The 22,150-nt window shown below is 39.4% G+C and overlaps 1 protein-coding gene across 3 annotated transcripts in view; it reads right to left on the bottom strand.

The window, feature by feature from the left end:
* The window catches only part of lamb2 (laminin, beta 2 (laminin S)), an 84,163-nt gene that overhangs the window by 57,457 nt on the left and 4,556 nt on the right, over positions 1–22,150 (bottom strand). For all 3 annotated transcript variants that reach the window (XM_079239845.1, XM_079239844.1, XM_079239846.1), the window contains exons 3-7: positions 4,785–4,954; positions 4,543–4,678; positions 1,876–1,949; positions 1,596–1,784; positions 1,127–1,190 (exon numbers count right to left, since the gene is read on the bottom strand). In XM_079239845.1, the coding sequence (XP_079095971.1) occupies positions 1,127–1,190; positions 1,596–1,784; positions 1,876–1,949; positions 4,543–4,678; positions 4,785–4,954 (633 nt within the window). The remainder of the gene's footprint in view (positions 1–1,126; positions 1,191–1,595; positions 1,785–1,875; positions 1,950–4,542; positions 4,679–4,784; positions 4,955–22,150) is intronic.

Raw genomic sequence — 22,150 nt, 5'->3', positions numbered from 1 at the left:
AGCTCCTTAATCTGGTAGTGCTGACTGATCTCTGGTGTCCCTTTAGCATTCCTTGTGTGGACACAACAGGACGGAAACAACATTTTTTAGTGTTTTACTAAAATCATATAAACCTGTTAGCTGCTAATTTAACACAGAAGCAGCCAGAAAGAATATAATTCTTCAGCATCTTTTGATCCCGATTAAATCTTTGTGGCAAGCTGTACGTTGTAATCAGAAACCCTCCACGGTTCAACTTTGTTACAGATGAGTAATGTTAAATACATGTCTGTGAGTGGTAATGATGCCAGAAAACCAAACTCAGGCAGATAGTTCTTATACAACACATCTGTTACCGCCCATTAACAACCTCAGAGCCTGTCGATCAGTTGTTTTGATGACTGACAGTAAAATATGGATGGTTCCGCTGTGAGGAGGACAGAGGTCCTCATATGGGCCAATTCTGTTGAGATATTTCACAACAAAGCTCGACAGCGTCTGCTGCAGCGTAGGAAACATGGTTAAGTTTTCTGGGAAACGCTCTTATGTTCTGCCAGGCTAAACATACGACCTGGGCAGTTCGGCTGTGTGGGAGAGAAACAGCTGCTTTTCACATCTCACCATGTCCTCCCCACAGCGGGGCCATGTTTCACACCCCAGACAGAAGGGCTTTTACAGTATGCAATGTGTCACAGCTGGATGACGAGAGCTGATTGTGCTGAGTTTGATTCATGGTGACAAATGTGAATATGCCTCTAAAGAAAGAGAAAAAGAAAAAAGCTAGGGGGGATTTTTAAGATTGGCTGTCATGTATGACTTATACTCAGCTCATTTTAAGTTCTATTAAGCTTAATAAAACTTGTTTCACTTGTTCTAAATGTAACCTATTTTAGAATGTGGCTGTAAAAAACAAAACAAAAATGGTCCCTAATTGTTTCATTAATTTACATTTTAAAGCTCTCTGATTTTTAAAAAAAATTAAGAATACCTAATATGTAAAACACCTGTTCTCAAAAAGAAAGAAAAACTTTAAAAATAAGTAACTAGAACACATCCATCCTGTATGAAGGAGGAACTTAGGCACACCTAAAATGACCGTAACTCTTTAAACCCTTGTAGTGCTTTTAGAGATGTAAATGTGACGTACTCTGGATGCTGGGGCTGTACGGATCCTCAATCCTGATGGCTGGATCCAACACTCTATAGATGATCTGGGCCAGGAAACATACATTACTCACACACATTGCTGTTAACATGTTTTAAAATATTACATGAATCTAAATAATCTCTCTTTAGACACAGAATATGTGACATTTATGGCCTGGTGAAATAATGTCATTCAATTCTGCAGCAACACAAACTGAAGTCAACTGTTTATCATGCATCTTTCTTTTACATCAAACCTTTCATACAAACTGTTTCAGTGCTTACTCGGTCCAGTGTCAGCACAAAGTTAAACAATTAAACATATCAGGAGAATTTGAACTGATTTAATAATTTAGGGTTCAGATTAAAGAAAAAACACTTTTTTCTTAGAAGAGCAACGGTCCCTCAAACGTGACCAGAGGCAGTTTTTATGTGATGTGTGGTTGTCAGGTAGTTGTCTTGTCTCTCACCTCTCCTTCTGTTGAAGGCTCGATATCAGAATAGCGTGACTCACAGATGACGTCGTTAATGTTCCTCAAGGGACCCTGGGAGGCTCCGGGAAAGGAGGCCTCACAGTCATGAGCAAAGTAGCGATAGACCTGCCAGGTGCGACCAAAATCTGCTGAGCGCTCAATAAGCATCGCAGCTGGACGGAACGTCTGGAAAACGGGAATGTCAAAACGTTTTTAGTTTATTTCGCTGCAAAGTTCATTCTGTTAACGTCGAGTCAATAAAAAGGTTTCATTTTACCTTGAATGTCATAATCAGATGAGTGAAATGAAACTCTGCTTCCAGGTCCAGCTGGATGAAAACATCAGACTTGCCTGAGGCAGACAGACACAGAACATGATGGGAGATGTTCGCTTTACATAAACTCAACACTTGCTTAATTTCTGATTGATAGTTGACACAGGGTGATGTTGAGTGGCAGTAAGTGAAGTAGCAACTGTGCTTTTTGGCTTGAGAAATGGCTTCTTGACAGGAAAAGCCATTACAGTCCTGACAGGAGAAATGTGGAGAGCATGTCGGAAAAGCCCACACACTTCCTGAGCCCTTAATGCTGAAGGAGCACTCTGCTCCGAGCACTACTTTCACCATTGTTCTCTGTGTTTTCTATTACTGTTGCAGCGCTAAAGGAAGCTTCCCATTCCTCCATGCAAGCACATAAATGTCACACCACATGAATTTTCTGACTTGTTGCCCTAAAAAGCAATAACCTTTACACTGCTGATGTAAAGACAGGTAGCAGCTCTTTGTACACACATAGAGAGGAGACTAAGGAAGAAAGCGTTTCATACTTACTTAAACATTTCATAAAGACACATATTTACAACTACCCATTAACAACTATCAATAAACTCCAGAACTTCATTTCTACTTTAATTAGCTATAAAACAAATGCCTGCCAGAAGACCAGTTAGCAGTGAACGGGTTAATGGTATTTTGCAGCCATCAAATGTCCACAAATAGGGAGATAAAACGGGAGCTAATACACAGAAAGTGGGACAGCTTTCAATGAGTTAATAAAATGCTGTCACGTTGGTTTTTAGCCTTCTCAAACTATAATGGTAATCTTCACTTTTTAACCCTATTAACACCTCTGAAATACATAAAAGTAATGTTCACACACACTGTTATTCTAAGATAGCGATGCATTTTTAGTTCACATTAACAATAGGGAAGTCCATAGATTAAAAGAAGGACCTGATGATAAGATGTTACAGTTGTGCTCATATCTATTCATCCCCTTTCATTAAAGAAAAGGCTGAATTTACAACAGTCACTCAAATAACTGGAGACTTAAAAAAGGAACAATAACTAAAAATTTGCAAAAATAAAATTTAGTAATATAAGACACTGTTTTTTTCATTTAATTCAATTAAAAAAAAAACCAAAAAAACCAAAACAATTAAATTGGTCCTGGACAAATTAGAGCACTTTTCTGTTGAACAGTGGGACAAAATACCTGTCAACAGGTGCAGAAGTCTGACTGAGAGGAACAGAAAACACCTGACTGTTGTGGAAACATTAAAGGATTGTTCAACTAAATATTAGTTTATGAGTGATGTAATATGTAATAAATGATCTTATTTGTTTCCTTTAAAAAAAAAAAAAAAAAAAAAATTCTATTGAACCAGAATTAGAAAATATAATGATTTTCATAAAATTTTTATTTATCATTAATTTAGTCAATTTCAGCTTATTTTACAGTGAGGCAGCTGTGATGTAGCTGTTTTTTTTTTCTTCTTTAATGAAAGGGTATGAATAAATATGAGCACAACTGTATATGCATCATGTTCTGGTACTTAATTTAAACTATAATGAGATGATCTGCTTGGAAAACAGCTGCATGCAGTCTAATGTAAAAACATTTGCTTGATTAACAAAAAATAAATGGCAGTAAAGACACAGGAAGAGAAATGTAACAGAGGGAAAGGAGGTTTAGGTGAACCTGAGAAGAGAAAGGGCAGGGAGTTGTACAGGATGAACACAGAGGAGGAGACCTGGAGTGTGAGGAAAGCTGACAGTGGAAATGTTTAATCTTGCTCATTTTTAAACCAGTTTTTAATCTTAAAAGTAATGGAAAAGACAGTCAGCGAAGAGAAAAGCCACTTAATTCACCAATGAGCTGATATTCATTTTAAATTCCCTGAAAACAAAACAGCAACATGTGTTTGCGTTCAGTCCCTGGAAAAAGTCTTTTCACTTAATGAATGAACACAACCAAACCCCTGTAATTCATATCCAATAGTCCTTCTGTGCATCATAGAAATGCCAGAAAGTTGCCATGGAAAAGCAGCAGTAAAAATAGTCACTATGCTTCCTGTGCCTCTTCGTCTCCTTCTGTTTCGCTCTGGTTCTATTCTAGGTCTGCTGCAGACAGTGGAGACTTCAACGGGGATCCATTACGGCACCAGGGTTCACACACAACTGACTGATTGTGACTGACTGATAGATCTTTGCAACCGCTTGTGAAAATACATGTAAAAATGTATTTTCTTCCCATCCACACTACTGCTTCACTCTGTTCCTGGAGTTCTAGTTCCTTTTTTTCCACTGCGGTTTTCAATTTTCTTCTTTCCCTCTCTGATTAGATACCACAGCAGGGTCTACTCTGTTATTAAGCCCATCTGTAGCTGGTCAGAGGACATTGGTCATAGTGCGCAAGTGTAGTTTTTTTTTTTTTTTAGTGATACGTTTTACAGTTGTGGTTGGATAAAAAATTCCAGTTGCTTCCCTTTGCCAGTTGTAGGATTGGCAAAAAAAACCCCCACATTATTTCATATCTTACTTAATGTTTTCTTCTGTATTTGACCCCATCCAGTTCTTAAATGTTGTCAGATGCTTCCTGTGGACCACATAGATCACACACAAGCAGTAACCGGAGTGAGAGACGGCGCCGTTCAGTGTGCTCACCGTTTTCGGACTGCCACCAGAACTTCTTGCGGTGAGGTTTGAAGGTGGTGACGACGTTTTCTATCCGGTGATTGATGGTGTTGTAGACTGGGTCGTATGGCCGTCTAGAGTCACAGTCGAAACACTTTTTCTCATCCTGCAGCAGGATGCGAAACGTTAAGCGTGACATGGGTCAGAACTCACAAATACACAGCTTTCATGGGTGAATAATTCAAAGTACACTTCACACCACACACACTTACCTGCAAATGACTGACAATGCAGTAGGGCTCTTTTCTTCTCATCCCACATGTGGATGAAGCCTTTAAGTTTTTCTCTCTTCCAACCAGCAAGTCTCCAGTTGCTGGGTAACAGCTGCCATGGGCACAGCCATGGTTGTGGTCAGGCTCTTGGCCAGCGGCGGCAGCCAGGACTGAAAAGGGGGAAACCGGAACTGAGTTACAGTGAACAGGAAGTTTCAATGCAGATTGGCATCATTTCCAAACAGGAGACCCAATCATGAGCTGAAGTTGGCAAATAAAGAAAGATTACGTAGGACCCTTCCTTCTGTCCTAAATATCGACACGCTATCAAAAGGTCTTATCACATCCTGAGGAAAAAGGACTCCAGGATGGGAAGTAAAACTGCAGGGAAACAACAGATACTATCTGATACTGAAACAGTAAACTAATCACAGTACTCTCTACTCCTAGACACACCAAAGCACCAGAAGAACTATCTTTTAAAGGGGTAAAAATGTTCCTAATGAGGGTCCGAGCTATACTTCGTATAGGGTCCCGAGGGTCCCGAACGTCTACTTTGACGTAGGGCAACAAAATTTGGCACACGTGTGTAACTCCCCAAGACGAGCAAAAAAGTCAATCAAACACATGTTGCCACGGCAACTGGGTGTCCGTCATCTTGGTATTTATACTCTTTTTATCACTTTAAGTGCATTGTATTTGAACAAATTATTTTGGGATTCATGAGATTGACTCCAGATTCAGAAGGACGCTTTGTGACACGTTGGGAGTGGTCGATTTCGGCATGAGGCTCGGACCAAACAGATGCCGCTTGCAGCTTTAATTCGAGTGATCGTTTCTGAAAGTAGAAAAGGGGCTCTAGAGGGGTTTAAGTGAGAAACAATAAGGGTCTTCTTGCTCGCTCTTCATGCTCCCTTTTCTTACTGTTACTGCTTGATTAAGAGCTGATTTAGTGTTGAGACAACATGGCTGGTAAGGGGATTATCTCAGGTTAACAAGTTCTACTACCTGCAGGGGTCCCAAGAACTGACCACACAAAAGACCCCAGTTACAGGCTAAACCCAAAAATGCACCAGTACAGGTCAAACAGAGGTAACTTAAGCCTAGAAAGTGTTTTGATGATTCCTGCATCTCCTAACTGTGATGTGACATAACATTCGGAACCGCGGATGAAGCAATAGGAGTGTGTCTGTTTCTGTGCTGGAGTCTCGGTCTGACTTAATAGTCGGGCTATGTGCAGGAGTTAAAATAAACCTTATAAACGTTCATGACAACCAACAGCCGTCACACATTCCACTGGACATCTACGTGAATCCCTCCTACATGCCTCTGGGACCTGTGTGTGTGTGTGTGTTGCTTTGCATGCTTGCATTGCTGGGTAAATTGGTATGAGGAGAGAGCCGTGCTCTTCCTGTCAGTCTACAGTCTGTCTACAACAGATGTTCCTAATCTTCCCTCCACTTTCTACATGACAAAATGTGGGCTGCCTCTTTACAAAACACTGCTGCACTGTGGATCGAACTCTTTGGAAAACAAGATTCACACTTGTTCCAAATAAAAGCTATGAACATGATGACTCCTCTGCAGCAGTCTGTTTTATGTATCAGCTGTCAAGATCCAGGAGCTACACCACAAAACCTTTATTATGCACCGCGTATTTAGCATTAAAAAGACATAAATTTGTCTTCTACGTCTGTGATAATCAGCATGATCTGTCCAAGACTCATTAAAAAGTGAAAATTAAAAGTACATCAGTGTTACAGAGGAGTATAAATATCCCTCCCCAAGTATATTTGGACATGTTGCTAAGATTTGTTGCAGAGGTTCAAATGGATTTCCAAATGACAAGTTTGAGTTTTTGTTGCATTTTGGAAATCTTTAAAGTGTTTAATAAACTGGGTTTATTGTGAGTAAACATACACAGAAATGGAGGAAAAATAATGTTCCGAGTTTTAGTTGCTCCATCTTTTGGTGCTTTATTTGCAGAAATTTATCAAGGCACATGCAGAGGAAATGTATTTAGTGTTTACATTGTCTGTGTCCAGGACACATTTATAGACACAATGCTGGAAACCATTATGGACCACATCTAATGTCTCAAAGCTTCTTTTTTTTTTTTTTGCTACTTTTTGCATTCTAAAAATATTTGTGCATTTTCATTTCCTGAAAATGTTTAAATTGTGGCCTGAATATCTTAAATCAAGCTTATGTTCACAGTTTTATTTAACCTCAATCAACCTTCTAAAACAGTAAAATTAGCAATTCAACCTGAGAAATGAAAGAGGTTTTATTTTTCCCACAACTGCAGCAGTGTGGGAGCTTTCCTTTCACTTGCACATGCCAGCAAAACAATCTTATTGTTAGCTAGTCCCCTCAAGGAAGTGTGTCTTCTGCCTACAGACGATTCAGCAGTGACATTCCAGGTAATGGACACATGAGGAAGACCGGCTGTCGGACCTGTCTGCTCTCTGCAGATCTGTACTCACAGAGATACAGAATACAGACACTGTTTTATCACAGCAGGCCAGATGTAGATATGAAGCCAGCTGGGAACAATATGCACAACAATTTCACACATCTAAATAATCTTACACACACACTAAAGAAACCTTATGCCTGACATCTGGACAAGACTCAGGCTTGTGTCAGGCAGATGAAAAACAAGCATATGTGTTTAACATGTGTTAGTTTGTTATTGCACAGCTGTTCATCCAAACAAACACACATGTCCCACTTCTGCACAAAGGTTCACTCATTATAATTACTGTACCACAGCTGATGAGCCTATGTTTAACTGAATGTAGATGTCACATGTGTCCTTGTTAACTACACAAAAAAACACCTATTAGTGGTTCTGTTCAAGATAAAAAATAACTCGAGCTGCTTAATAAGCAAACTAAATGACCTGATGAAATAGTTTTGAGGTCATTCTCTTGTTCTTAAACTGGATGTTTGAGTGAAAACACAAGCAGAGCAGATGAGACAGTGGCTGACAGAAGTCTGAGACCGAGACACAGTGCAGAGCTTCTGGACAGACAATGACACAATCCATACAGACACAACATGATATCGACTCTGGAATTGGCACACTTTCAAAGACAAGGGAGGGTGCAGGAGCAAAGCAAACATCTGATCTCCTAAGTAATCACTAGGTTTCTTGTTGTCTTTTATCTGTGTGATTCTGTCTGTTTGCTTGTGAAGAGCTACAGCAGCTTCACGTCTCTGATCACTGAGATGACATCACCGTAGCAACCACACAGGCCCATCAAGGCTCCAGGTGGGGGCTGGTATGGGTGCTGATTCCTGCACCAATCTTTCATTGACTGAAGGAAACTTCCAGATAAAGTAATGTTGGTTTGTTGAAGCAAAGCTAGCTGCTGTACACCCATAATGCAGTTCAGCAGATGGGGTGTTGGAAAGAAAACCCTGCAAAGGACATTATAATACAGTTTCTAACTCGGCCGGTCAGAAGTTAAGCCTCAAACCTTAAACTGCTGGAGCTTTTTGACTAAATGTGTTTGACAGTGTATAAACCACCTTAAGCCGTGTACGTCATCATGAACATTTGTCACATTTCAATAATAATAATCAAAACAAAAAAAACAAAATGTATTATTTTCCATAATATCATATGATGCACGTTGGAGGAATGAAGGTTTACGTAGAGCAAAACAACCTTTTTGAGGTATATTATTTGCCACAATTTGATGGAAAACAATCAAGAAAGCAAACAGCTCTGCACAAACAAAGCCTGCTACACTTCTTCTGCCTCAACTCATCTACAAACAAAGGCTCTTCAGGCAAAGCTGACACCAGCAATAAGTCTGCAAAATGCTACAACTCCTGGTTGAGAAGCACTACTTGTGAAATTAAAAGATATTTTTCTTCTGAATAGTTCCCTTTTCTGTGTAAACGTTTGAAGAAATCCTCTCCATTGGAAAACTGCCTCACACGAACCCAAAGCAATCATCACTGTCAAGATCCTTGTGAAGGTGGCTCTTACTGGCCAATAAGCCCAGTCTGCTGTGATTATGAACTTCTTACCAGAATATTAGCTATTGCTTTGAAACAATAAACCAAAAACCATAAACCATGATCACTCTGGTTTTATACCAGGGAGACAATCATTCTGTAACATGCACTGTCTGTTTAATGGACCACACTCCTCCTGCTCCATCCAACAACCAAAGGCTGTAATCTCATTAGATGCTGAAAAGCTTTCAACAGAGTGAACTGGGAACATTTATTTAATACTTGTGGCCAATTTTTATTTGGTTTTAATGTAATTTTGTGGATAAAATAACATATTTTTCACTACTATCTTCAGTACACACCGGTTCTGCAGTATCTGTGTTTTTCCGCACTGAGGAACACGACAGGGTTGCTGTCTGTCACCTTCACTTTTTGACTTTAGATCCATTAGCTATTACCGTAGGAGCTCACGGCAGGATCAGTGGAGTGTAGAGATATGATGAAATATAAAAGGTATTGCTATGTCCAGATGACCTGCTATACCAAGATTTATTTCAGGTTGCTTGTTGTTTTTGTTCCCTTACATCTCTGCAGCCATTAATGGAGAGGCAAGAAGGAATGCAGGCTGACAGCTGAAGAGAGGGAGGCTGTGCTGCTTAGAGCTAGGTCGACTTTGTGTGCGTGTGTTTGAGTGTGAGGGGCTCACACTGCAAACAAAGCACTGCTGTTAAACCTGGCAGTAATGGAAGGACAACTTATACTGCTGCTCTGCATCCATACTTTTTCATGAATAAATGACTGTGGCAGCAGACATGCTCTTCAAAATGTCCCACGTTGTAACCTATTCTCAGCTCACAGCTAAAAAAAAAAAAAAAGAGCAGATATCATTAAGCTCACGTCAAAGGACACTGAAATCTGACGCGGAGCCAAAAGCGACACAGAACATACAGTTGGTCTGCAGGGCATCCAGTTTAATCACCAAAAGTGAATTCCACTCCCAACCTCGTCCCTTCAGGTGAGTTCTGCTTTTGTTCCTGGTTTTTATTCTCAACTTTGATTCTTACCCTTCTCTAACCAGTCTGGGTAAAGAGAGCTTTAGCACACAGGAGAGGCCCACGCCTTCTAAAATATGTGTGTTACCTGCCAGAACGAAACCAAACCCGATCCTCTCTTTTATCTCTTTCAAAAATAAAACAGCTGTTGGTATAGGTAGCAACAGGATCGTCTTTCCTGCCAAATGTCTTCTGTTTTTCTTTTGGCGTTTTCTAGAGATGTACAATATTATTGGCATAATGTCAGTATCAACCAGTATCTGCTTTAGAAGGATCTATAAGACTGATATAATTAGCCACTGTCATGGGAACGTCATCATGTCACATAACAGGATCGTCACCTGCAATTACATGATGTATGACCTGCAGCAGGCAGGAAGCTTTTTAGACCTCATTTTTCAAGCTGGCATATGTATAAAGACTGACATACATCAATTATAGTCAGCTTTTGGGATTTATAAAAACACGACTTTGTGGTCAAATGACCCTCCAAGGCAACTCTGAGCCAGATACAGACAACAGAATCCTAAAGTTATTAGTTTTTATTTTGGCATTAATGGTCAGGCGAAGGGTTGCGTTTTGTGTGTGTGTGTGTGTGTGTGTGTGGTAAATGTGTGTGTTTTTAAATGTGAAACCGTTTTTAATTTTTCAAAGTTAAGCACTTTGATATGCTTTTGTATGAAAAGTGCTATACAAATAAAGTTTGATTTGATTAGATTAGATTTGATTTGACCCTGCTGTTGGCACAAAATCGCGAAAAATGGGAAACGGTGACACCAATGGCAGAAGATAAAAGGGAAGTGGTGTGAAATTTGAAACATTTGTACAAAATTAAATATAAACTTTCACATAAAATGTTATACATTAAAATGATTTGTAATAATAAAGAAAATGCATGTTTGAAAGATACTAAATACTCTGGATTGAGCCAGTTTTCAGAGATGATGATTGGTTCTTGAGCCGGTTCCGACTGCCCCATGCTGTGCATCAGGAGCTGCCACGCCATGCCAGGAGGAACCAGGTCGTGTCAGTCCCTGCTGAAAACCAGTATCTTCCATGGAGCTGATAAATGGGAGCTGCTTACTCCTCTTCCCAACCCGCAGAACACAGAGGAACAGTAAAACATGGCCAGACACACTGTGATTAAGCAGGTGGCGGTGCCTCGATGGACAGGATGAAACCAGTTATACGCCTGCAAAGGTGTGCAAGATAGGGAAGTCTTCCCAGTCCAACTTCCACTTCATCGACTAGGCTAACATCCTCCTGAAAAAGACCACGTTCCTAGAAGAATCTTTTCCACTGATCTGTTACGTCAGATAAAGGAGTTTCACTAGAACAGAAACTCCAACAGGTTCCAAGCCGTCATGTTTTTTTCTATGAAGTCTAGAAGTGAGCTGCAACACAAAGCTGGTGGGGAACTGCATCATGTGAGGCGAAGCTGTGCAGCAAGAGGCGCAGCGATCTGCACTGGCTTTAATATAAATATTCTTGCCTTCTTTCCACATGTTCATGCTATTTTACACAAAACGACAGCATGCCTGTTAATGTAACTGTGGTGCTACAAGAATATTTATGGCTGTTTAATCTTCATAAAAGCTGTTTGGCTTTTGGTGTAGGAATTTATTCCTACAAGGTCCAGCATGGCATAAAATTCATCTCTCAATGCCACCCTTTACTGAAAACGTCCACGTAACCCAATCCTGAATATTGGGAATCTAAAGAAAGGAATAAACTGTAAAAATGGCCACCTGTGGCCGAAATATGTAGAAATGATCACATTTTCTTGGTCGAGTGTCTGATTTAAAAAGCTGCAACTGAGCCTGTCAGGTATGCTCCTTTTATAGTAAATCATGACACACAACTGTTGCCAGGTAACCCGTTCACCTGTGTAATGTTCCAAACAGGTGGTTTTGTTATGATTCAACAGTCATGCTGCTCCTGTTGCAACTTTTCTTTTATGTGTTGCATCAAAGTCAAAATGAAAAAAGAAGGTTTATCAGTTTGAACATGAAATGACTTGTTTTTGTAGTGTTTTCAGTTGCATTTAGGTTATTTATTCATTCATCTTCTATACCATTCAGTCCAATTAAGAGTCACTGGGGGCTTGAGCCTTTCCCAGCAATCATAAGGAGAGGAGCGGGGTACACCCTGGACAGGGCCAACACAGATGGACAAACAACCATTCCCCCTCACCTGGAGAACCCGGAGAGAACCCACAATTATACAAGGAGAACGTCTAAACTCCTCACACTGTTCACACCTCCCCCCAGCTGGGGTTCGAACCAGCGACCTCCTAACTTCATTTGAACTGGAGTTGTGGCTTGTTTTCCCCCTTCATTTATCACCCATCATGTGTGCTCATCAAATCCTGCAAAGTCAGTAAATCCTCGCTGCGACGGGGTGGGCAGGGCATGACATGAGTGTGATAAATTCCTGTGAGACCAGTTGGCGAGGAACAGTTTGCTCTCACATTTACCTCCGACACAAACAATGCAGGAGGCAAATAAACAGTCTGAAAAGACATGGACACACACACACGCGCGTACGTGACTGTGGAGGGAAGGGAAGGTGTGAATAATGCTGGGAGAACATGGACTACTCACACTGATGGAAATATAAAAATGACAGCGGGGTCAGATCTTGTATCACGTTACCCAGAGGAGGCAACAGTCAAGCGCAGCATCTTGAGCTCCAGATCAGACCTGAGGGGTCTGAGATTAAAATGTTCAGCACCAGAGAAAAGTCAACAACCCTTTTTATTTTTAACTCCTGCTTGCTAATTAGTTTACATGTTCTCTCTGTGTGTCTCTGTCCTCTTTGCTCTGCACTCAGCTGATAGATGGTCAGCTCCCACGATAAACACACCGCTGCTCTCCTCCCAGCTCGCCTCTTTATCACTCCCAACTTTTGCCTCCCGTCTCTCCTCTTTTTTAATATCCAAAACATCTGAACAAGCAGATCTGGTCCACCAGTCTGGCCTGATGTTCACCTTCTGCACTGATGCCAACCTTCACCACAACACAGACCATAACTTATTAAAAAAAAAACAACCTCTTCCTCCTAATTATTTCAGATTAAAAAAATGTTGATTTATAAGTTTATTAGAAAATTGTTTAATACAGACATGCAAGAAATCCCTCTTAGCGGCTTCTGGTGGTCTTCTCGTTCTGCAGCATAGCTGGTAAAAACAAATTGACTTCCTGCATCTGCCTTCAACAGCTGGATTTGGTGGAATCAAGATAAATGTCAGATAAAACTACTTTGTTTCCAAATACAATCCTGACATTCAATAAATAACAATGTTGTAACTAACTGTATAACTGTAATAACTGTCATAATATTGAGATTATATTTGGTAGTTTTAGTGAACATCAATGGGGACAGTTTTGGCCAACTTTCTGATGTTACATAAAAAATACATAAAATCAGTTTTGTTACTCACCTTTTGTTATGATGTGGTGGTTTGTGTTTTTCCTTAGTTCAGGTTTCCTGTTTTAGTTTGTAGTTTTTCCTGTTTGGTTCCCTTGTTTGTTGTTTAGCTTTATTGATTTCCTGTTCATTGAGTTCACCTGGTCTTGTTTCAGTTCATTCTGTACACCTGTTTCTTGTTTGGTTCCCCAGTGTATTTATACCCCTCAGTTTCATTCCTTGGTTGCTGGATCATTTTGTTGCACTACTTTGTTGTACCTTGTAGTTAGTTCCCTGAATGCCTTGTTTGGATTAGAATAAACCTTCTGGAATCTGCATCCCTGTTTCCCTGATCGCTGCATTTGGGTCCACACCTTCACCATCCCTCACCGCCACCCCATAACATCTTTGACATATCCAGGACTCTTATCGCCTCCAAAGCCCCATCCATGCAATTTTATAGAAAATATTAAGTGTTTTTTTTATTTATTTTTTTTTATTAATAATAACTCAGTCAAATAAATAAACTGGCATTTAATAGGTTAAAAGTCTTTGAATGATTGAACGTTTAGTTGTTGAGAGCAGGTCGGAAGGTGTTAAAGTTATTTATAACAAAAACAATAATAGTCATGCTTGTTGATCTTAAAGCATTCATGTATTTTTCCCATGACGGTCCTCAAAGGGAGTTTCTGACTTTAAAATAAAAAATAATTAAATAAATTTTGTTGCTCATCTACGACATATGCTAGTGTCTCATCACGACCGAAGATCCATCCCTTTAACATTTATTATATGGAAAATTGTTCCAATAATTTATTTTGTTTTGTCTTTTTTTTTTTGCTAAAAATGAGAAAGTAATACAAATATTCCAACTGGTATTTGAAGGTTTCACATCCTAAAAAACATTGAATGATATTTTTGAGCAGTACGGAAGTTGTTTAAATAATTGATGAAAAAAGCAGAGAAAATATCGATGTAACTTTTTTACAGCAGTTTTGCGTACGGACACTTTTGGCCATAAAGGTTACCAGAGAGTAAAACATTTATGAACACAGTATAAAAGATGTAATAGGAAAAAGACACAGGATTAAATAAAAAAGTTTAAAAAGAAAAAAAAGTTATTGCAAAAGTTAAAGCCACCAGCAGCCGGAAAACCACTAAGAAAAAATAAGTAAGAAAAATGGACAAAAATGGCCCAAGGACAGCATGAGCATTAAACTGACAGTAATGTCCACTCAGGACTAGCTTAAGATCAACAAAATATCCAGAAAGTTATTCACTACAAAATTGTGCACTGGTATTATTATACTCTGTCAAAGATGTTTCAGATGGACCTGTTGGAAGATCATTACTGCTGGAAATGTGGCAATGACACTGGCACTTATCTTCATGCTGTCTGGGAGCAACCCTTGGTTTATTCTTTTTGGATTGAAGTGATTACAAATTTGGAAAATTTAACTGGACTACCTATTCCTAAATCACCACAAGTGTGTCTACTGGGAGACCCGTCTCTCACGCCTCCTGGATCTCCAAAGGAACAGTTTGGACTTGTGGTGGCAGGATCGTTGTTTTGCAGGACTTATTCTGAGGAACTGGAAGAGTCCCCACAGGCCTCAGATTAAGGTTTGGGTTAAACTCGTGACGGAAACTGTAAAACTCTAAACAATGTCCAGGTAAAAACAGGCCAAATATGGAGTCGTTTTCTGTCATTTATCAAATCACATGACTTTGCTTCCAATGTTTAATACCTTCCAATGTGCCATTTTTTCTTTTATGTCAAACTATGTTACTATTCTCGTGATATGTTTGTTCTTTGTTCACTTGTACAGAAAATCTATAAAACTTAAATGACAAAAAGTTACAAGTTTTTCTTAAAAGAAGAAAAATACCTGTGGTCCTCAGTGTTTGGAATGAAGCTGAGGCGGTATTTCTGATGCATGATGGCGCCACAAACAGGCTGAGCGAGAGTCGGTTTGATAAGGACAGCAGATAGAGAATCATGAATAACTGTAAGCAGCTAAAACATGTTATATGTTTGTTTCAATGCCAATTTTTTTCTACTGAAAGACTTGAGAGAACGATTTGCAGATGAGAAAAGCAGTCCCAGCGGATCTGCACATTATTTCTACAAAGTTCTGTTAGTAATAAATTCTCTTCTGATTTTTTTCTTGACCTTTAGATCTGTTGATCTCTATATTTATTGAAACATTCCTTTGACATTATTTTAGCCTCATAATCTGACAACTGCCCTAAAAAAAATACATCTGTATGTAAACCGTGCATAAGAGCTGAGGCTCTACATCCATTTTAAATTAAAAAGAAGAAAATACAGGCAACATCAGTGGTGGAAAAATTCTGGTGTTTTAAGAGTTAAGCTGTTTCCTGTCTTGTGCTATTTGTAGGCTTTTTAAGAACCTGTAGAAACACCAACAACAGATACTTCTCTCTGTGGAGAAAAAGCAAAAACTTGGCAGAAATGGATTTACATTTGTATTTTAACATAACTTACAGACTAAAGATCCTGTAAGCTGCAAATATAAGTGTTATTTTCCATGTTCCTTATATTCTTGGCCTGACACGGTGGCGTGTTCACCTGTTTTCTCAGCGTACTACTGCTTGCCTGCCTGGCTGTCAGACAGACCGTTTCACTGAGCAAGGCCAGACGCTGGCCATTACACAGACTGATAGATTAACAAGGCATGGCGCTGAGTAGCAGCTGGTCACACAGGAGGACACTTTCACATTCCTGTGAGATCCTAGAAATGTCTGAATCACTCCAAGCTGGAGGGAAAATATGGAATGAGGCACTGCCAGCAACAGGTGTGCAGAGGAGAGAGAAGCTAACAAGGTTTGTTATTCATTCGGTGTACAGGAAACATCGGAGGTGAAGTCAGAGTCCAAACTGCAGCCCCTCATTTCCACATGCAATTATTCTTGATTTAGATTGATGCAGTGATTAATAAAAACAGCCTTCATAGAAGTCTGTCGGCCTGGAGATTGAAGACAAACAATGCTGCAATGGTGCAGACTCCCCATGTAAAGCCTACAAACTGCAGTGATTATGATCATATCAGTGAAATTCTCCAAGAGAACCAGCTACCGGCCACAAATTCCCTGCCAGTCTGCCTGAAGCTGGATAAATCCACCAAACAACAGGCGCACATGGCTAACAGATGTTGGGTGCAGCTCCACGGTCAACCAGCTTGTTGTGTAGTTACTCAGCCAAAGCAAGGGCACGCTGCGGGTCATGGTGGTTTTTGCTTGTCCTCATTTTCAGCCTCTGCTCAGGGGGACATGGAGCACAGTCATGTTTGTTAAAGGTGCTAATTAAAGCCTCTGATTAAGAAAAAATCTGGCTCTGTCTACAAAATGAGCTCAACACACTAGACTTTAGACATTACATGTCTGGGTTAAGGCTTTTAAAGCTAATCTATCTAATCACAGGGTGAATTTAACTACAAACATTTGTGCTTTGTTTGCATGCACCAGCATGTATTAATGCGCTTTTATGTAGCTGTTAATTGTACAAATTAAGGGGGAATTTACTCTCTGTGTGGTCAACAGCAGAAGAGTATAATTAAAAATACACTTGGGAGCTCAGTGCGATGTGAGGTCATTTTTAACATGAGATTTGAACTGATGATGGCCTTGTGTCTACTCTGAGAGAAAAGGAAAGGATTTTTTCTTTTTTTTTCAACTATCTGTGGAGGATCACATGACATGATGGGCTCTGAAGTCATTTTAAGAAAAACACCTGAGTATTAACATCCCAGCAAGTTTCCCCAACTCAGTAATATTAAGAGAAAAACCCAACTATATGTATGTGTTAGCATGTTAAATGTTAAAGATTGTATACCCAGAGGAAAACTGAAATACTGGGTTTTTTAAAAGCATTACCTGGAGAAAGCCTTTTCTCTCTAAAAGAAATCCTTTGTATGTAAAAAACCAAAGTGAATTTGTTCACTTTGCACTAAATTAAATTAAATTGAATTAACTTATTCTCTTACAAGTTTACATGAAGATAATAATTCCGAATGAACGTTTACATGAAACACGTCCTCACTTAATACCTCTTTAGAGCGGTGGGTTGGGAAGGGTTCTGATTGGACAGAGGGTGCACGTGACGTATGACGTATATTGGAAATAAACAAAGTTGGCTCCCTGCTTCTCGTCTTTTCAGTCGTAACTTGTAAAAACTACATAATAAGAACCCGTTTTGCCGCTATTTTATTATAAATTTGAAGTATCAGCTCAACACGAGCATACTACTTCTCTTTTTGCAACCAAGAAGCAGAAGAAAGATAGACCACCGAACACGGGAGGCAAAACAACGCACGTCATCGGGACAGGACAAGGTAACGAGCATGCGCAGAACGACCGGAATTAACTTATAGCGGAAGGTTTAAGGTTTACATGACAGAGGAATTAAATAGATCGGAATTAAAATACAAATAAACCAGATTCTTACATTGGAATTAAGTTTAATTCAGAATAAAATTAACATTAGGAATTAAGTGTTTACCTGGTCGTTTTTCATCAGTTTAAAGCGGAATTAACTTTTATTCAGAATAAAACAGGAATTAAAACTCCCATTTAAACACATGGATTGTGTAACATTTACATCTGTCTGATGTTGGAATCGTCGTTACATTTCTAACACATGCGCATTCTGGCGTCTCACTATCTGAAAAACAGGCATTGTAACAACGGTAGCCACCGTGTGTCAAAAAGCCTCGGCAACATTGACAAAAGAATGTCTTCCAACTGTTCATGAAGAGTTCACTCACGGGAAGAGGTTCGTGGTTTCATAAATATTGCAAAATACACCCTTCAAAATCATTACTGTGAGTTTGTATCGGCCAAAAATAATAAAATAAGTAAAACAAAAAAATATATAGCAGCTACAATGTTAATTTTTAAGCTAACAAACACAAACCGATACCAAAATCATCATATTGCTCTACAACGGCAGTGATTCTTATAAACTATGTACTATTTACTCATGCTATATTATCTATTTTTACTTTGTTGTGCATGTCTGAAGAAGCCCAAAAATAGCATGTCAGCAAAAACACCTCATGAGCACGGTGCAGTGAAGACTGGGGTTTCTTTTCCTCCACATGATCACCACCTTGAGCACCGTATTGCTACTGAGTCAGCCATTAACTATTCTATATACCAGAGGTCTCCAACTCTGTCCTATGAGGTCATAGATCCAGCAGGTTTCCCATGTATTTCTGCTTCAACACACCTGAATCACATTAAATTGATCTAGCAGCCTATCAGGTTCTGTACACATAATCAGTAATTTGATTAGCTGTGCTGAGGAAAGGATACATGGAAAACCTGCTGGACTGCAGACCTTGGGGACCTCTGCTATTTATCAAAGAATTTTTCTCAACTGTGAGAGAAACAAGATGTTGCGATGGTCCAATCAACGTCCTGATTTTAATCTTGTTGAAATGCTGCAGTGGCATCTTAATCTATCTGTGTTTTAACAAATCTTTACATACCTATATACAACAACCCTGTACAGGAGTGTGGCATGAGAGCCTGCCAATATGCAGAAAACTACAGTGGTTCGATAACCTGCTGAGTAATGGGATCTACTGACTTTTACACACACTTCTGTGTTTTCTTTAGACTGCATTTGTTGTTCAGAGCAAAACCAGAACTGTAATGTTACCCTAACAAGCAGGTCTATAAAAAGAAGAGGAGACCTGGAACATAAATGAAACAGCTGGTTTGAGTTCACAAGCAAAGACTCCTATTTGATTTTTTAAGTGTGTCTTTTGTTGCTTTTTGTTTATTTGCAAAAATATTGAGAAAAGTCACATGAAGTGCACACATCCCATTTCCATTTTCCTTTACTTTTCCTTTATCTTGTTACCATCTTTGCTTCCTTATACCTCATTCTGTCCTGGCAAATTGTAGGATCACTGTGTAATTACTGCTTGTCTACAATTGGATAATTAGATGTGTTGTGATGTCTGGCGGTGCTTTGTAACAAGTAGCAGAGGTGGTGCTGAAGGAGAATGCAAGACACACAACAAGGAAGAAAACTCATTTATCTTTTGGTTAATACAGAACAACTACGTTTCTAGTGTTTAACGAATAAATATGGAGCCGGATCGGATCTTGGGTTGATCTTATTTCGAACATTTCCCATTTCTCCCATTCAGAACCGGCTATCGTCCCACACACTCTTAGGTTTTGGTTGTATTTGCCCACGATGCCGTGCACTGAACCCACAATGCACTTTGTTTTGTAGCAAATAATTCTCCAAAACAGAGTGGACTTTCTGAGCAAACTGGACCGGATCAGAATCACAAAGGCTACTGTGAATGTGCCCTTAGAGACACAGTTGTTATTACTGAAGCATGCCATCTACAACTACACAGTAAATTACACACATGCAGTATTTTAACTTTTTCTAAAAAATTAATTGAAAAAAAGCAATACAATGACAAACAAAAACTAAAATAGTTTTGTTCCCCACCTCTACCCAGGCTGGGTTTATAAGTTCAGATGTTTCCAGACCTTCTGACAGCAAATAATAAACATGCTGCCTGTTTACAGTCATGTAACAAACAGTGAATAAATTAAATTTACTGTCCTGTCTCAACTTATTCACCAATTTCTCTCATTTTTTTTATTATACTGCAATGAAAATGGCAAATGGAAGCCGGTGCGTACTGTGCAAACATGAATGGAAATTCAGCTTATGAATTGTCAAATTCTAACTTGAAAGTCAGTATTTCGTATTGTGAACTTTAATCTTCGTCACAGCCGGAGGCCTCTAAGACAAGCTTTCTTGTAGTTTCTTCCGGGATTCTTCAGGAGTAGTTCTCTAGGCTTTCTGAAGAACTTTCTACACTTCTTCTTTGGCTGTTTCTGACTTTTGTTGTGTTCTCTGTGTAAATGATCCCAAACCGCTTTAACAATGTTCAGTTCCAGGCTCTGGAACTAAGCGGCTCTATCAGGACTGCTGCTCTGATTTTTGGTCCTGTTCTTCTAGACTTTGGTGTTTCCTTCATTGAATGACTTTTAGACTGCCAAACTTCTACGAAGATGATTTATGACAAGGCGACAGTGAACAGATGATTGGGGATCTGCAGGTCCTTCTTTTCCTATTTCCAGAGGAATCATCTTCAGAGCCTGTTTGTCTGACAGAGACAATGCTTTCAGGCCTGATTATTTTGCTTTTGTCCTCCACTTATACACTCAAATATCTTAACAAGCTGCACACATGCTGAGATGTGTAAAGTGTTCTGCTAACAGCTCTTTATGAATCAGGTTGATGGTGTGAAAATACTGTCAAAATTGTCTTTTTTTTCCCCCTTTTATTACTATTTTGAAAGGTTCGTGGTTACAGCTGAATAAAAATGGAACAAATTATTTGTGTTTGCAACAAGCAGCTCGTGTAAAAGTGCCTCAAGAAACTGTCATAAATCAATTATGTGTTTGTTTTTTGTCTGTCACATCAACGGTTACATGATGTTTTTTTTTTTATTTGAAATTAAATAATTCCAAATTAAAGTAATCAGCATTGGGTTTACAAGGAAATGGTAGTTTCGAATCGAGGTTTGCATGGAAAACACGTTTATTCTGATAAGTTCAGATTTGACAGACGGTGGACATGACGTCATTACGTCCACCTGAAACTTGACAAGTCCACTTCATGTCACATCATCAGGATGGGACAAGGTAACGCATCATTAACTTAAAACAGAATTAACATTTACATGAGAGAAATAGCAATCAATTTGGATTTAAAATGGAATAAACCAGCCACGTAGTTTTGGAATCAAGTTTAATTCATCATTTTTATTTGGATTTTGGTGTTTACATGGTTATTTTTTATATGTTTAAAGCGGATTTAACTTTTATTCTGAATAAAAGACAAACTTTCATGTAAATGTGGCCGCCAGCTCCTCCCTTTAGGTCAGTGTGTTTTGACTCACAGACCAGTGTAATGTGGATTAACAGAAAACAAAGAGCAGAAAATGTCCAAACTTTGAAAAACCTTTAAAAATCCTGCAGAAATATTTAACAAGATTAAATGACCAAAAAGAGTCAAACATAGAGAAATGAGAAGTGGATGAAACGTTAGACTTTTGCACATTAATGTGGATCATCTGAAGAGTCATTGCCAGTAAAATCTTTAAAAGGATGGTGTGTTTCCGTCCTGCAGCGCACCTGCTTATCTTCACACTGTAAACACACAGCGGCTATGCTCATGTTCACCACTGTACCAGCCACTCCATTGTTTTTAATGAGACCAGTTCCATTTCCTACTCCACCTCCCTGCACCTTCATCCTCCCCCCTCCAGTCCTCCTCCTCTGCTTTTATCTCCACCTCCTCTTTTAATCCAGAAAAGCCCCTGTCAACAAGACGGAGAAACCTAACTCACCGTCCTTTCATACGACAAGCCTGCACTCCCCCGTCTCTGCCTTTCTTCTGTGCCAAAAGTCTCTCTTTTTTTCTCTTTGTCCCCCTGCTTCTATCCAACCCTTTCTCGCCCCCCCTCTATTTTTCCCAGCCTTTCTCTCTCTCTCTCTCTCTCTCTCTCTGTTTTAGTGCTGGTGGTTAGGAGGCTTTACCGCACCATTGTTCTGGCATTTACACATTTCCGGAGGCTGTCGCTTGCAAAGGCCTCGGGAACACACTGCTAACCCCCGCTTACCTGGCCACACAAACACATCTGAGGACAACGTCAGTAGTTCAACAAAGACCTGCTTCAAGACCTGCACAAACACACAGACTCACATTCCTGAAAGGAAGTTCAAAAATCAAACCTTGATCATCACTTCCCGTTTACTCCCAAATCCAGTTTCATTTACTGAATTTATGAAAAGTATTTTGGTCAATGACAATGTTGAGGTATTACTCAGATTACAACTAGAAGTACTTAGAGAGTGCAAACCTCCACC

The sequence above is a fragment of the Telmatherina bonti genome (assembly GCF_933228915.1).
Source record: "Telmatherina bonti genome assembly, chromosome: 4".
Lineage (NCBI taxonomy): Eukaryota > Metazoa > Chordata > Actinopteri > Atheriniformes > Telmatherinidae > Telmatherina > Telmatherina bonti.
Note: the sequence above shows the minus strand (reverse complement) of the source record. Positions and strands in the feature narration are given on the sequence as shown.